Raw genomic sequence first — 16451 nt, 5'->3', positions numbered from 1 at the left:
GGTTCCCTCTCTTGCGTCAAAGGCCCACCTGGCAAGCTTGCCCTCTCGGTACGTTCGTCCCCAGGGGTGTCGGTGCTTCTGCAGCGGCCACACGTCGGGGAGCCACAGCGTCAAGGATCCCTCCATGACGTCGCCCTGGCCGCACGCTGGCTCACTTTCCCGGCAGTAGTAGCACTTCCCGTAGAAGCACGTGTTGTTCCCCTGCGTCAGGAAAGTGCTGAGCAATTGCTCGCTGGCAACCGGCTTGATCTCCGTGCGCAAGTTCACGTGCCTTCCCACCACCAGGGGCGCTCTCCGAAAGCCCAGGATCCTATAGCGGAGGGACATTGAGGTGACCACGATCGTTGCCGTGACGATAAGCTCGACTGACGCACCTGTCCAGGTGAAAAGCGGCCACCTCGGCGTTGTGACGGTCGTAACCGGCGTATGGCTCCCCTTCCACCACGTAGTCGCGACTGTATCTGCCAGACGGGAACAACAAAACAGCTTTGTGAGCCACTAGCACATGTGGCAGACATTATATCATCATGTGTTTGTGATAATAAGACAAAAAAAAAAAAAGATGACAGTAACTGCAGAACAACAAATGTGTCAAGTGACGCCAAAGAAAAATGGTGATAATAAGCACAGAACGAGGAATATTGTGATGAGGAAGTGGAAACAGAAAAAAAATGCGAGTCCCGTTGAGCCAAAGAAAAAAAAAGGGAGATATCACAGGAGAACTGCGTCAGTGATAAGCTTGACAAAAGCATGCCAGCCAAAAAAAAAAATGTGTCACTGAAAACAAGACAAAGTGAAAATTGTCAATCATAAACTTAGAAGTCGAAACGTTCGTCATAATAGGAAAAGTTGTGACGATAAACCATAAAATAGAAAGGGCAATAACCATATAACTAAAATGGCAGTCAAAATATAAGGAAAATAGTAAGGCGTAGAAAAAAAAGTAGTGTGTTTCCGGTAACCATAACACAAGAAATGTGTCAGTCATAAGAAGCACAGAGAAGAATGGTGACATTATCCACAGACAATAAAACAATCAGAACCTTTGAACAAACAGTGGAAGTCATAAGGCAGCGATAAAAAAAAAAAAATGCAGCTGAAGAAAAACAGCCAGTCAGCAGAAGGAAAAAAAAAAAAACGGTGACCACGTCACAGAGCAACAAATGTGACAGTGGTAAACAAAATGAGCCGCGGATGATGTCACTAACCTCTTGGGTTTGAAGACCACCTTCTGCCCCCCGTCCAGCACCAGCAGGGCCTTGAGCTGGGTGCCCTTGTAGCCCACGTCGGCGCGCTCGATGCGGGCTTGGCTGAGGGCGCCCAGCACGGCGGCCAGCTCGGGCGCCTCCTCGGGGTACACCTCTCGAGGGCCCACCCACATGCTGGCGATCTCCCACGGGGACTGCAAGGTGTGCACAAGGCGGGCGCCCCGCGCCAGCGCCAGGCCGGCCTCCATCTAATCGACAAACGCCACATTTATTATGAGCGGGTCGCAGGAAGATGGGTTCCCGTGTAGCGCGAGGCAGCCAGCGACCTTGCGAAAGGCCCTGAGATCTCGCCTGCTGGCCGCCGAGCCCTCGCCGCCGTCCAGCAGGAAGATCTTGGCCAGGCCCAGCAGGAGGAGCACGGCGCACAGGAGAACCACGCGCTGCTTCAGCTTCATCTCCGCACCTGCCGCCGCCTCACCCCCCACTCACAGCCTCAGCCTTGCCGCGCCGCCCCCCCGCCGGCAAAATGGCGGCCGCCTACGGGGAGAGAGGGGAAAATTCACAAATCCGCGCCATTGATTTTCTTTGGCGCCCCGGGGACATCCGCTGCTGCGTGCCGCCGCTCCAACAGATGCCATGCCCTAATTGAAACGACGACACCACTGACAGGCGTCAGTGGCGTCATCTTGAATATTGCAAAGACTGATCGTACAAAAACAAAGTAGGTGGTGCATTTAAATGTACAATGCAAGTCTTTTTGGTTTGTTTTACAGTCAACTTCAGAGCTGCCGGCCTCAAGAATGTTTTTCCGAACAATTTATCTGAATTTCAAGATACTGTATTACATTTTGTGCAATGTGAAAACAGCTCCTCCCCCTCTTTTCTTTTTTTTTCCCAATGCAAAAACTCAGACTGATTAATTTTGATTAATGTCTCAAAACAATTGATGAGCAAAAGTTGTCGATGAATTTGATAATTGACGAAAAGTTGATTAATTGCTGCAACTGTAATAACATCTTACTTTTTAACAAAAACGAATGAATGTTCAAACGGCTTTAGATACTCGCGTTATAAAATTGCACTAGTGGACATTGAGCGATTCACTTCGCAGCCAGATGTCAACTAGCACACGTGCGGCGCTACCAGTGTGTCAAATTGTCATACAGTTGTGTGAAAAATGTTGCGAGTAAGACACAATCGTTCTACTAAAACAGCTTGAGCGTTTATTCGATAACCTGCTTCAGGTCCATGTACGAGTACACGATGATCGCTAGTAGTTAGACTTCTAGTGCACATTTATGTCAGTAGTCACATATATCCAACTAGTATGCCCAAATGTCATACAATAAATGGAAAATGTAACTGACAACTCCATGCTACTAGTACTAGATTTTTTTTTTTGTATTAGTGACATAAAATTCTATTAGTTAACATCGTGCTCTACACAAGTAGAACGGCAAGCGAGCAGGTGTCAGCTAGTGCAAGAGTTGTAACGTGTTACCTCCACTAGTATGCCTAAGTGGTCCTAATATTATACACAAAAGGCCACGCAGTGATGGAAAACAATACTAGCGAGATAACAGTTCCACCAGTGCGGATAGAAGGGCGTACTACTATTAGTAATGAATGTTCAATACATTTGCCCTGAGTGAATAAGAGAGCCACGCAGGCAAAAGCTCACCTCCTTTTCCTCCTCCTCCCCGTCATCGTCCAGACACACAATCGCTCTTTCATTACTCCAGTGTTGTTTCTATGCATGCGAATGGCCTTATAGATTTCAAACCAAAGTGGTAAACAGTTGCTGTATGGTTAGCAGCTGTGCCGTTTAAACGTAACTATCTCCTTTTGGCCAACCTGTGTTGCTCTTCTGTATGGATTACTCCAGTGTTGTTTCTATGCATGCGAATGGCCTCATAGATTTCAAACCAAAGTGGCAAACAGTTGCTGTATGGTTAGTAGCTGTGCCGTTTAAAGGTAATCTCCTTTTGGCCAACCTGTGTTGCCTCTTGCACCTGGCTGTGGAAGCTAGAAGCTAAGCTAGTTAGCGAGCTAACGTCATCGTTCATGTTCTCTCTCACCTCGCGTCCATACGCTGTCCGCAGTTTTTCGGGGGCGAATCGAGCAATTAAAAGATGCTAATTGAGCAATTCCACTCCCGGATATGATGTGTCGGTCAGTCGATGCTGCGCGGGAGCCCTTTTAGGCGGTTACGGTTTGCTTCCTCCGGCTGCGGTCGGTTCGTTGATGCTCGGTGCCGTCCACTTTTGAAACATTCGCTGCTTCTTCCCTTACTGCCTCCAGGGAGCGCTGTCGGACCAAGAGTATCGGGCATTTCGCACGGTACGTTCAAGAAACATCGGATTTTATAGACTCGTACGTGGAGCGTTATGAAAAGCATCATAGCATTTTGAGAACGGTTTCTCCACACACACACGAACGTACACATGGACAGTTTCAGGTGGTATTTTTCAAAGATAAATATTCTTGAAATTATGATTATTATAATTTCAAAATAAAAAGCTAGCTATTAATTTAGAAATATTGTGCTTGTAACTTGTAGTGCAAAACTGCAATGCATTATATTGGCAGTGTTTTGTAAAGCAGTATTCTAGGAAAAGAAAGTGTTAATTTTATTCTAAATACATAAAAATATTAATTGTTGGTACTGTATCATACTGCTACTTTAATCATTCAAAAAATGCTGAATAGTTGCTGTCAATTTAAAAATATTGTAAAAATTGTTTTTCATTGTAAAACGTTTATAAAATATTCACGAACATTCATTCTCAAAAAGTCTAAAAAATAACGTATGATTTAACGTTTGCTGCTGTAAAACTGTTTAGGTATGTTAAAAAAACAGCTAAGAAAAATTCACCTTCAATACATAATTTCACAATATTTATTGTGATTGTAGTTTGCACTGGTCAAATGCAATGCATCATCCCGACAGTCTAACATTTTATCAAGATATTAAGAAAAAGTTAAACATTAGTACAGCATAAAAATGATTGAACATTGATGAGACAAAGAGCTGCAGCCAAATGTGTAGAGTAAAAAATAGGGCAGAGTGTTTATTGGTTCTCGGTGTTCACACCGGTGAGCACATCACTCAGCAGTGAGGTCATAGCGCTCACCCTCACCCACACCAAATACCCACACACACCAAATACCCACCCACCCACACACGGCGGCATGTACACATCTGCATTGCCAACTTTTTGTCAAATTGTGGGTGGCAAACTCTCGCTCAGAAGGCAGGATTCATTCACAGCATGGAAACACATTGACCACATCATGTATTAAAAGATCAATTTATGGTGTATGTGTGGTGTTTTGTGAGAGGACAGGGGTCCCACCTTAAACGGAAAGAGCGAGAAGGGTATTTTCACGACTTGCCAATGACTCAAAAGTGACATGAGAGGCTGGGGACGGAGGCTTGACATTTGAGTGCCCCCCACCCTCCACCACCACCCACGTGAACAGTCATTGTGTGAATTGTGATTGGCAGGTGGACTGAAAGTTGTGTGACCCTAAACAGTACATTAGTGGTACACAAAAACAAACAACTCACAATAAGCGCTTTTTGTAAATTGAAAATTCCTAGTATGATTGAAAAATAACCCCCTGCCCTCCATGTACAAAAAAAAAAAAACCCTTCTGCATTCTGTCCAAACCTTCAATTAACATTAGTCAGTTCATCGCTAACCACGACCGCAATGCATTTGAAATGTTTTTCTTGTCGATTCACCATTTACAGGTGCTCAAAATGGCTGTCTTTTCGAAACGCTAAAACAATCAATCCGTTTTCTCTGTTGTGCTTGTCCTCATTCGGGTTGCAAATGCATTGTGGTGATGTCTCAAAGACATAAAAAGTCCCTGCGTCCCTCAGTCTCATTCAGAGCCTCTTTTTCTTTTGTTGTTGTCCCAAATAACCAAACGCTCACCCAGGAACCGCCGTTTTTCGCTCGGCCTTCAAGTCACGACGCAGATGATTGATTCACAGCTGCCAGTGGCTCAAGTAAAAATATATATTTAGATATATATATCTATATGCATACATGTACATACAGGCATGCAGGATACTGCCGAGCCTGGCTTTGGTTTCCTCATTTTATCTTCCACAGGATCGTCCGACTTGTGTGACCAAGTCTGCTGATTTTGTTTGGGCTTGTTAACTTTAGCTGGCGAGATTGTTGGGTTTACTTGTTGGGTCTGTGAAGTGCATTAGTGGGAGGGAGCTCACCATAGGCAGATGATGTAAACGTGCGCATGTAAACAGCCATTTTGAAAGCACTCAACACCCAAACGTGCTTCTTCACTGGCGCACAACATTGGTAAGGTGCGGATGCAAACGCTACAACTGAGAGGTGGGGCGTAAAAAATAATACGCACCAAAAAATGCAAAGGAGGAAAAGAACATGGATGTAGATCAGTGGCATCTGAGTTGCAATTTAATTTGTTCCATTTGTAATTTGGGACAGAACTATTATTACCATTCAAATATTCCGTTTTTAATATTTTGATGTAAAGAAAGAACAGCACCCCGCCCAAAAAAAAAAAAAAAAAAAATCCATGTTAAAAAAAAAAAAAATCTGTGGAAAAATAATTAACATTTCCCAAAAATATGTAAGAAAAAATCCATGTAAATTCAGTGACTCATATGTTTTTGAGGTTTCGGTTTGGAGAATTGAAAAAATGCAACATCATAAAGAATTCAGTGCATTTCTTTTAAAGACACTCACAGAATTTTTCTATGTTGAACGTTTTACTTGTCAATTGCTTCAAACAAGAATTTTATATTTACAAAAAATCAATTAAAAAAAAACGCATTCAATTTAGATGTACACAATTATTCAACAATGATTTTCTTGATGGATTTAACAAATTTTTTTTAACAAAACATTTTTAGATAGTTTTGTACAGATTTTATTTACACTGAATATTTGAGATTTTCAAAGATTTTTTTTTATTGTTTCGAAATTTTTTAATGTCTTGTATAAATTGATGGTTAAAAAAGGTTGTGTGTGTGTGTGTGTTATATATATATATATATATATATATATAGTTTTTTCACAATTGTTTTAAACAGATATTTTTTCGATGTTAAGTTGTGTTACTTTATATATATTTTGACTATTTTGAACTCTATCCTTTTTAAATTTTAAAACGGAATATTCTAATGGTATTTTCGAAATTCAAATCTAAACTCAAACGACAGATCTACTTTCATGGTACGAAACACAGCAAATGTAACAGTTTCAAATTCGATGTAACAGACACAATGTGCAATCAGTCTACTGCGTGGTAATACTGTGTCATCTGCACTGACTCTCTCCGCAAAACAGAAGAAAAGCATAACACTACTTTTTTTGTCAAAAAAAAATAATCAACTCAACTCCGGGTAGCTTTAGAGTCCACGGCACAGACTATCTGCTTCACAGTCTGCTTGTTGTTCTGTTGCCAGCCCAAAGTTGTTAAAATGGAGGAAGCATCCAAGCGGCGTGTTGTAGCTTAGATTCTGGGACTATCGTACCTGGGTGGGGTGACAGATGCGCCTACCCGCAAACACATTATATGTACAAAATACTTGACAAAAACAATGGAAGGCTGAGGGGCTTCTAACTTAAAAAAAAACAAACAAACAAACAAAAAAAAAAAAAACAGACGTACAAAAAATGCTTCACAGTCTGCTTGTTGTTCTGTTGCCAGCCCAAAGTTGTTAAAATGGAGGAAGCATCCAAGCGGCGTGTTGTAGCTTAGATTCTGGGACTATTGTACCTGGGTGGGGTGACAGATGCGCCTACCCGCAAACACATTATATGTACAAAATACTTGACAAAAACAATGGAAGGCTGAGGGGCTTCTAACTTAAAAAAAACAAACAAACAAACAAAAAAAAAAACCAGACGTACAAAAAAAAAAAAAAAAAAATTCAGGAAGCGACCAATTAGTGGAGCCCTTATGCTTGATCATAGTTTCCCCCCAAAAACTGTGAGCCAGGGTACAGAAATGTTTTGAATGGCCCCAAAGTGAGTCTTCTGAGCACGGGAGAAAGGGGACACCCATTAAAAAAAAAAAAAAGGGGTATGGGGGGGGAGACAAATCTAAATAAAAAGGAGGGGATGAGCTCCGTCTGATTGGTGAAAACCAGTCCAATTGCCCAATCAGACATGAGAGCAGTGGTGCGCTTCCTTGTTCAGTAGTCGAAGACCGTAAATCCACAAACACGTAGACACACACACACATAACGCAGGGTTCTCGATTAAGGCAGTGGTGGCAGGTGAGGCTGCAGTGAGGCCAGGGGGCGGCGGCAATGCGTTCATCGGGCAGTGAAAGCTCCAAGTGGTGGTCATAAAGCTCCACCGCCTCCTTGTCGGGCCGCTCACTCAAATGACATCAGATTGGCTGGCACCTGCATGAGTAAATATTGGGAAAAACCCCCCGAAAAAAACATTTCCTGCATTATCAAACACCTCATCGGTTAAGTTATTATGTTTGATTGCTAAATTAATTAGGCTCTCGGTGCTTATAATGCTACAGATAAATACGTCACCGACACCAGCGGTGCCGAACAAAGTCGGTGGTCCCAACAAGTGAAAAGGCGAAATAAGGAAAACGAACGACGGGTTATATAATACGTCTGAGAGCCGTGAGTGATGCAATAAAAAAATAAAAACAATTGTGACTGACGGGATTCTTCCGACACTGAAACATTACAGATTTAGATTTTTTACAATGGAGGCCAAATCAAATTATCTATATGAACTATTTTCACTCGTTATTGCCCATCGAGGATTTATTACTTGTTGCGACTTTCAACCTTGAGGAGATAAAATGCCATGCAGCACTTCTCAGAAAGTCCAAGTATTCAAAAGACTTCAGTTTTCCTCTCAAGCTATTTTCAACATTTTACAGTGGTTAATCATGTGTATATAGTTTGGTAATCGTTTCCATATTGTCCATTACCTTATCGTCTATTCAATTCAAACACGGAAGTGACATGAAGCTCAGTTAAGTTGAACCAGCTACCGGAGCGCAACACTGTGAAGTTAATGTAGCATGTAAATGGCACCTGTTGCCTGTTGCTCTGACACGCAGCACTCAGATGTTTGAACCACAGCAAGGCGTTCATCCTGTTTCCCGCTTGGTACTTGTAGGTGTTACCTAGGCAACAGAGAGACGACTCGTCACATTTTTTTTAAAAATGCCACAGAATTATTATTTTATGAATGTAACTTCATATATTATACACAGAGTTGCCTTTTGTGTTTGTGTGCGTGCGCAACTCACCATGCTCCGTGTCGGTCAGCATGAAGACATCCGGATGCTCGGGATCGTCCGCCATCATGGCCATCAGACCAACCACACACACGCTCTTACTGGACTTTGACTTGAACTGGCAGGACGACACCGGGAAACAATGTTAACGTGTGTTTATGTACGTGTGTATGTGCCCGCGTGTGCGTGTTTCCTCCACAAGGTTCTCATTAGCTGTGAGTGACACGCAGTATGGGAGTGATGTCACTGTTCTCATTAGTCAATGAGTGCTACCATCTGTCCGCACACGCACACACGGCATGGGTCCTGCACAGTTTTCACTTCACACCGGCGTCAATGTGATACAAGCTGAACAAGGGGCTTTGTGCAACAATTTCCCACGTCGGACAGCAATCAACTTCAATTCTGGCATGCTCGTTGGCTTTTTGTCTGAAACCACACTTTAAGAGCGGGACACACATAGTGAAAATTTGGCGAAATGTGAGCATTTTCCCTTCTTGATGATCAAGCAACAAAGGCCAGATTATTGGAGGTCTTCAAACGATTATCCTGAACGATTATCTTGTGATGTGGGGTGTGTTAAGAGTCATTTTTTCCCCTCCTTGATCTGCTCCGAAAACCGTATGAACCATATAAATGGTATTTAGAATGGTAAATCTTTTGCCTTGTTATGTGGGGATCCTTCACGTTTCAAACGAAAATTGGTTAGGATGTTAAAAATATGGAATACGGAAAGGCCGTGGAAAGTCTCAATCGAATAATTATAGGTCGACATAAAATGTTTACACTGAAGCTTCGCGGGCACCATATTAATGCAACTAAACAGTCATTTCAGGTCGAAGTACAATGTCATTGTACTGTATTCATACTACTCATAACCTTCTATTACTGCCCTGTATCGGTGGAACATTTGATACTGCTGACAATGAATTAAGTCAATCAACTTTAGCGGCTGGCAATTGGCATACTGTATGGTGGATTGCAAACTTGTGGACCAGCTTGAAATATACCATTCCCTCAAATTTTCGGCCCAATTATCATTATGTACGTACCCAGCCTTAAGTCACACTTTTTTTCGTGCAATCAGGCAGTCCAAAAAAACAAAACAAATTGATCACGTTGACCATTGTTTTCCCTTCTCGGCCGCACACCAAGTGGAATGTTCCTCCTTGACATCATTGTGTATGCACGAGAGTAAATAATGGCTATCAGATGTCTTAGGGAGTCGATGATGTTTGTTAGGCTCATTTAGTACACTGCGTTGTGTACATATAGACGTTCTTGCGCTGCGTGTTAAACATTTAATAGGTATCACCTGCGCCGGCAAACAAGCGTCGGAAAACCTGCAGTCTCTCATCAGCACGCAGGACGTGAGCACACTCTGCAAGTGTGTGTATGTATGGCTTACATGTTTTCTCTCTGTTGCCTTCAGGGACTTGACAGGGTAGTAGTAAAGTTGGGTACTACAAAGAGCCACCCAATATTTGGTCCAGGACGCCACCTGCAAGCACACAACAATTATGTCAGAAATTTGCATAGATGTTAAAGTAATTCTAAACCCAAGCTAAACTTAAATTAACAAAAAAAAAAATCTGCGATAGAGCAGGGGTGCAAACAATGGCGTGTGATCTAGCAGCGATTCACTGCAAACATTTTGCAATGGGGAGTGTCCATTATTTGCGAATAAGGTCACTGAGGCATGTACTTTCCAAGCGCACACACCACTAAGGGATGCGAGGGAGAAAAAGACGTCAAGATAATTAATATTCCTGATGTGCGTTGGCCGGATTAACAATGGAGATTTTGTTGCTGCGCTTTGTTCACCTCATTAATCAACCGTAGTCCCGGGAGCCAGATCGTAAACATCCAGAGAGCTCAACATTTGTTATGATAATGTCAAAGCGTTTTACGTCCTACAAGAAAAACTAATTAGTCAAAATCATAAAAGTCTGTATGTGCTCACCGTTGGTTTCTTGCCCTCCTTGAGTACAGTTTTCCGCCTCAGTACCCCCTGCACCGTCACCGCACCAGGATAAAGGTGAACCGCCAGCTCCTCTGACTCCGCCGAGCTACAAAACAGGTGACATGAAACGAGACGTCACTCGAGACACGTACGAGAAACCTAAACCAAAAAACAAGCATGACGACGTGCACAGCGGCTACGAGTAGATATGGGCTAAGTAGCGAGGCGACACAATCTGCAAAGCCATCTTAAACTCTGCTTGGAGGTTTTGTCTGCAGAGGTGCTGCAAGCAAGGTGATGTGCAGATTGTGGCCAGAGCTGTAAAACCTTTCAAACAAAGATTATTAGTGTGTACAAAAAGTACAAGGGATCTTTATTGTTCAAGTTTACGAACTGCCCTTTCTCGCTAATCTTCAGAGAATAAAAAAAGTATAATTGAGAATATTGGTACCGGTAATATTTTTTTAAGTCATAGTCTTAAAAAAAGAAACATTTTCAGTAAATATATTAATCTACAAGAAAATAAGGCCTAATTCCTTTCAGAATAAAGCTTTATATTTGAGGGTAAAAGGCTGTTAAGGCAGGGGCGTTGTTTATACCAAAGACATATTAGCATTGGCTCACATTGAGCTAGTTATGTACATCTAATTTTCGGTCATTTGTGTGCACGTGTGCGCGTGTGTGAGAGAGAGAGAGAGTAAGAGAGAGAGAGAGCGAGAAATACATGCAAGAAAAAAGCAAAAGTAGATTTTAGACAAATAACCACTTCCTCCCCTTCAACTGATTTGTGCTGTCACCCGAATACACCCAAAGATGAGCCCAGCATTAGAAACACAATCACACACACTCACAGATTCACACACTGGAAGCTAGCCATCAGCGGCCGCCCCCTGGCAGGCGCTGAAAGGCAGGCACCAAGTAAGGACAAAAGCGAAGTTTGAGTTCAGGTGGGGTTGGTATTCTGCTCGGGTGTGTATACCTGCTGGGCCTCAGGACTCCTCGGTAGGGGATGCGGGCCACGCGGGTCACTGGGCCCAGAGAGTGATAGAACCGAGTCCTGTTCAGAATAGGATAAGATAGAACAGGGTAGCCGCCACGGAACACTCTTTTTTTTTTGATGTTTTTGTGTTTTCCCCTCAGAGTTCAAAGGGGGTTTACATCGGGTGGAAAGAAAGAGCAGGGCTTTCTCTTTAGGAACGTTCAGTCACGTTTGGAAGGTGATTTTCAGTCTGGCTGGGAGTAGGAGAGTGACAGCAATTTGGGACGAACATGATTTCTTTAAATCTCAAGGTGTCTTGAGTTTTAAAATCTCAGCAACATTGCGGTGGGTGAGGCACGGCGGCCTTGGAAAAGCAGGATTTATTGCGTGAACGTCTATCGCTTCAAGGAAGAAGATATTCATCACCTTGACCACGGCTGCGATGGAAAAAACACAACAGACAAGGATGAGGACCACCCTAAGGTTCTTACCTCTCAAAAGCCGGCCACGACACTTCCTCGCTGAGTTCTGAGCCTTCACTGCTCCCTGAAGGGGGGGGGGAGTGAATTTAAATAAATAAATTATGCCCTTTTATAAAATATCAAAACATTATTTTAAAGCCGTATCGCCCATCCCTAGTGCCCACCAAGTGAAATGCCGCTGGACAGTGTGGAGCTCTCAGCTTGGCCTCGAGTGGGACTGTTGCTCTCCATCACGCTGTCATCCAGCAGGTGGCGCGAGCCAGCGTTGGGGAACGTGGCGCTCTTGAACTCCACTGTATTCATCTTGTGGATGAAACTAAAAGGACGCAGCAAATACCAGTCCCGGCTGACAAACGGATATGTAAAATGCATGGAGAAAAAAAAAAAAAACAGACTAACTTGTAGCCCAGACTGTGACACTTGCGGTGTCCGTAGGGAAGCAGGTTCCTCGGGGAAGGGGGCGTGGCTGGGACTTTAGTGGCGTCGGCCACCACTGAACACTTGCGGCCGCACAGAGGAGATGCAGATGCCTCTTGGCCTGTGGGATGGAGAGCCGTAAGTTGGGGGCACTTGAAAGTTCAAAAGTACCACTGTCTACTTTTAATACATACACGCAGCATACACACCCATCAGAATGGATTTTGCAAAGTACAGAGATGAGCCACAAACGTTTTGGAAGTTTTATAGACTGATGAGACCAAGTGATGGAAAGGCGAGTATGGAGGAAGACAGGAGCTGCTTTTGATCCCAAAAAAAACCACACAAGTTCAGCTGTGAAACACGGTGGAGGTAATTTCATGGCGTTGGCTTGCATGGCTGCTTCTGGAATGAACTCACTAGTTTTTATTGATGATGTAACTCGTGATGGGAGCAGCAGAATTAATTCTGAACAGAAAAATGCGTCCAAACTAATCTGAAGAATCTTTGTCATGCAACAAGACTGACTCAAAACACATTGCCAGCATAAAGGACATTTTGGCTCCTGAAGAGGACACTGAAGCTGCCAGAAACAAACACGAACCGAAAGAGGCTGCAGTAAAGGCCTGCAAAAGCATTTGAAATGAAGACTGCAACAGTCTGGAGACCTCAGCGGGTCGCAGGCTTGATGTGGTTACTGCAAGGTTTATGCCACCAAATATTACATTTTATTGACTTTAATAATGTCTGTTCCAATTCATTTCACTCTTTTCAAAAGTGGCCTTCAACCAAAGGTGCTCTGTCCTGAGTTGTCATCTTAATGTAAATACCACCCAAAAATAAAACACTCTGGAATTCGGAACATTTGTGTGCTATTCATCTTTTGATCTGAAACGCAAATGTCGTCAGTATACAACAAACACAAAGAAATGGACCTTGCCGTTCCATACTTCTGCAGGGGACTGTAGAGCCCGACACTCACCAGCAAGATCCTCTTTGGAAGCATTAGCACGCGGCGTGCTGGTGCCAGGCTCGATCCTCTGCGACAACCTGAACAAAAGCACGTTGATGAAAGGAGCTTTGCGGCTCGAGAGAATCTGCGCACTGCCAATTTTAACAGCCACTTACTTGTAGTTGTCATCCTCCACAAACTTCTGCAGCTCCTCGATGTACCTGACCGAGTTGAGATACTTCTGGATGTGAGGCAACAGTGGGATATCTGAAAGACACATGGAAACACTTCGGTATAGAAAAATCGGTGGGTGAAGGAGTGGAGTTCGCATCAATACTGTCGCCACTGTCACGCAAAGATCGCATCCAGATTTTAATTGGAAATTGTGTTTTACAGAGAGCCCATCAAAGTGGGATATTGACCCAACTGCGGGCACTTTCAATCGATTACTAACTAGTGGCTTGACAATTGCTTTCAACAACAGCAGGGCAGGAAAAGGGACCGTTCTAGTGATGCAGAATTCCGAGCGGACTTGATTCTGCAGAATGTTAAAGTGTCTTGCTTCTGTAAATTGATACGATGTCAGAAGGTGGCAAATGCTCCCACGCGCCGTAGGGGATGTTCAGACAGAACAACAGCAAGGAAAAATGGCAACAACTTGCAGAATACTCTTCACATGGGCAGTCTACTGCCTTTTATTACAGCATATTTCCACAATCGTAATAATAGACTGTGCTCAATTTTTGGATCCGGTTCTCAGACTTGAACCAGTGAAGTTTGTTTTCCAACTCACCGTAGGTACAGGATCTCTGCAGGTCCGATATGATTCTGAGAATGTTATTCATCAGGTTGGACCGCTGCTCGTTCTCCAGGATGCTGCCTGTGGAGGGGTAGGCCGAATCCACGTAGGTCAGGTCGGACAGGTACATCCCTAAAGAGAGAGAGAGAAAGAGAGGAAGGAGTAGGGTTAAGCTTCATCAAATCGGTTTGAATGCCTTGGTATGAGCCAAATGGAGACAAGGGCCATCTGCTGGCTCTGGAACAAAAACACAAAAACAAATAAACAAAACAAAAAAAAAAAACAACACACATTTTCCTGGGAGTTCAGCTCATTACAAAGCAAAGACAAATACACAAACAAGACTGGGAGCGCTAACAGGGTCAGATGCCAGGTCCAAGGCGTGCGTGCGTGCGGACCACCTTGTTTCATGTTTGACCAAGTCGGCCAGAGTAACTCTGAGCAAACTCCCATGGAGTTAAAAATCTTTTCTCAACTTTTCCCCCCTTTTGCCTTGGACACTCTGGGTCAGATTCTTCGCCTCGCGTGACGTAAATATTAACACAAAGCCCCACAGCCGGGAACGGCTCCTCGCCATTCGGAAAGAGAGATAAAGGAGCTTTCAGAAATTTGGCATGCGTTGCTCCAAACACTCCAAAGGATTCAAGAACTACAAACATTTTGCGTGCGAATTTCATGGCATGGTGAAGTCGGCTCGATTTCGGGATCTCGTGCAGGAGGGCGAATGTAGAACCGAACCCCACTTGCTGGGACAGTGGTGAGCCTGGGTTACATTCCCAGGGGCAGGGATTGAACATTGCTACTAGAGTGGCCCACACACACAAAATTGACCAAGCAATGGCTCGAACCACGAGACTGCAAACGAATGGCCCCAGTGAGAAGCCACAATCCTGTTAATTTAAACCACTGGCATCCTTATATTTTGAAAGTGGCTTTAGTTCTTTGGCCCGCCTTGCAGATCCTTGTTATTGACAGAGAAATCCAGTATGAGCCTCTCAGACACATTGAAGGCTTTGAAATTAAATGCAGATGGAAGGCAACTCATTGCACAGCTGATATGTTACCAGCACCTTGGCTGGGTTCTTTCTAGCAGCCCCACGTTTGTTTGGTTCCCATAAGAGAAGCAAGAGTTGGTGCAAGATGAGGTGAGAGTGAGTGAAAAGACGGATGGAGGTGCGAGATCCTACAGACTCAACCAAACACGTCAAGGGCATAAACAGTTTTTCCCTCTTTGAATGAAACACGCACACACACACGTGGAACGGAGATGAGTGCGAGTGACAAAACATGCATAAAGTATGAATGAGGTCATGGAATATCGCCGTTTAAATCTGTGAGACAGAAAGAAAACGTTCCCGTCTGCGGTTTTGCTGTAAGCAGATGATGACGTTGATAAGAGAAGTGTAGGCAGGGACCGACAACGCACCCGAAGCAAAAACACCACCAATCAGTCAGATCTCTGTTCCAGCCAGAGGTATTGCCAGCAGTAGTTTGTCATAATGAGCATCAACCCGTCGCAGGAGGAGAAAGTGGGCAATCAGGAGGCTGGAAGCCATGAGGTGGCCGTCCTGAAGAGCAGCAATCACGTAAATTGGGGTAAACGCAAACCGATAATTAGGCTAAATTTGAGCCACATTCCGCCGCTTCCGATCAATGCCTGCCGGCAAAGGACCGAAGGTTATATTACCCTTATTCCTCCTTGATCTGGTCAGAAAATGGTTGATAATTGTGAATGTTACACCTGTTCAATTTTTCCGATTTTAAATCCTTATGCGTGTGTGGTCAATACTGAGTTGGTCCAAGCGATTGACTAGATTTACTCGCGATTGGTCAATAGTAGTAGGTACGTACACACACACACACACACACACACACACACACACACACACACACACACACGCACACGAGCAGTTACAACACAGACATGCTTATTATTTCAGAAATCAGTGCACACATCTCGCTGAAAGAAGAGCGAGAAGAGCGACGTACACACCGCTCTACCGGAAAGGAAATCTTCGCACACCTCACGATAAAATAATCCATCAACTGCTTTGGGTGAAATTCAAGGATTCAAAGATATTGATATTTATGTCACTATCAAGATAACTGATTCGCCGACATTGTCACGTTTCCCTGTGCTTTTCCTATTCTTTAGTAAAATGGCTCTGTGAGTCATGGGCAATTGCGCCACCGGTTGCTTGGGAATGCGCCTGAGAGATCACAACAATGAGATATATATATTTTTTGGGAACCAAGTAGTGACATCAAAAGTAGGCCGGGCCACTCCAAAGAAAATAGAGGAGTAAAAAGAAGGGCGGGGAGGGGGGAACTTGGAACTCCGACACCCCTTCTTCTCCTCCTCCTCCTCTTCCT

The 16451-nt window shown here is 43.8% G+C and overlaps 2 protein-coding genes across 4 annotated transcripts in view; both read right to left on the bottom strand.

The window, feature by feature from the left end:
- The window catches only part of fam20b (FAM20B glycosaminoglycan xylosylkinase), a 6256-nt gene extending 2739 nt beyond the window's left edge, over nucleotides 1–3517 (bottom strand). Inside the window, exons 1-5 of one of the 2 annotated variants that reach the window (XM_019897311.1) lie at nucleotides 3287–3517; nucleotides 1535–1745; nucleotides 1209–1456; nucleotides 375–461; nucleotides 29–310 (exon numbers count right to left, since the gene is read on the bottom strand). In XM_019897311.1, coding sequence (XP_019752870.1) covers nucleotides 29–310; nucleotides 375–461; nucleotides 1209–1456; nucleotides 1535–1663 — 746 coding nt within the window. In that variant the 5' untranslated portion in view covers nucleotides 1664–1745; nucleotides 3287–3517. Of the gene's footprint in view, nucleotides 1–28; nucleotides 311–374; nucleotides 462–1208; nucleotides 1457–1534; nucleotides 1746–2889; nucleotides 3080–3286 lie in introns of those variants that run through there. The other variant, XM_019897312.1, reaches the window with a different exon arrangement.
- Nucleotides 3518–7111: 3594 nt separating this feature from the next.
- ralgps2 (Ral GEF with PH domain and SH3 binding motif 2) overlaps nucleotides 7112–16451 on the bottom strand; it is a 54510-nt gene continuing 45170 nt past the window's right edge. Inside the window, exons 10-21 of one of the 2 annotated variants that reach the window (XM_019896797.1) lie at nucleotides 14073–14210; nucleotides 13456–13546; nucleotides 13310–13377; nucleotides 12310–12448; nucleotides 12075–12226; nucleotides 11920–11974; nucleotides 11429–11506; nucleotides 10450–10555; nucleotides 9895–9987; nucleotides 8499–8604; nucleotides 8281–8372; nucleotides 7112–7620 (exon numbers count right to left, since the gene is read on the bottom strand). In XM_019896797.1, coding sequence (XP_019752356.1) covers nucleotides 7591–7620; nucleotides 8281–8372; nucleotides 8499–8604; nucleotides 9895–9987; nucleotides 10450–10555; nucleotides 11429–11506; nucleotides 11920–11974; nucleotides 12075–12226; nucleotides 12310–12448; nucleotides 13310–13377; nucleotides 13456–13546; nucleotides 14073–14210 — 1148 coding nt within the window. In that variant the 3' untranslated portion in view covers nucleotides 7112–7590. The remainder of the gene's footprint in view (nucleotides 7621–8280; nucleotides 8373–8498; nucleotides 8605–9894; nucleotides 9988–10449; nucleotides 10556–11428; nucleotides 11507–11919; nucleotides 11975–12074; nucleotides 12227–12309; nucleotides 12449–13309; nucleotides 13378–13455; nucleotides 13547–14072; nucleotides 14211–16451) is intronic. The other variant, XM_019896798.1, reaches the window with a different exon arrangement.

Source organism: Hippocampus comes, unplaced genomic scaffold (assembly GCF_001891065.2).
Source record: "Hippocampus comes isolate QL1 unplaced genomic scaffold, H_comes_QL1_v1.1 scaffold22, whole genome shotgun sequence".
Classification (NCBI taxonomy): Eukaryota; Metazoa; Chordata; class Actinopteri; order Syngnathiformes; family Syngnathidae; genus Hippocampus; species Hippocampus comes.
The sequence above is the reverse complement of the archived record's forward strand: the minus strand, read 5'-3'. Positions and strand labels throughout refer to the sequence as shown.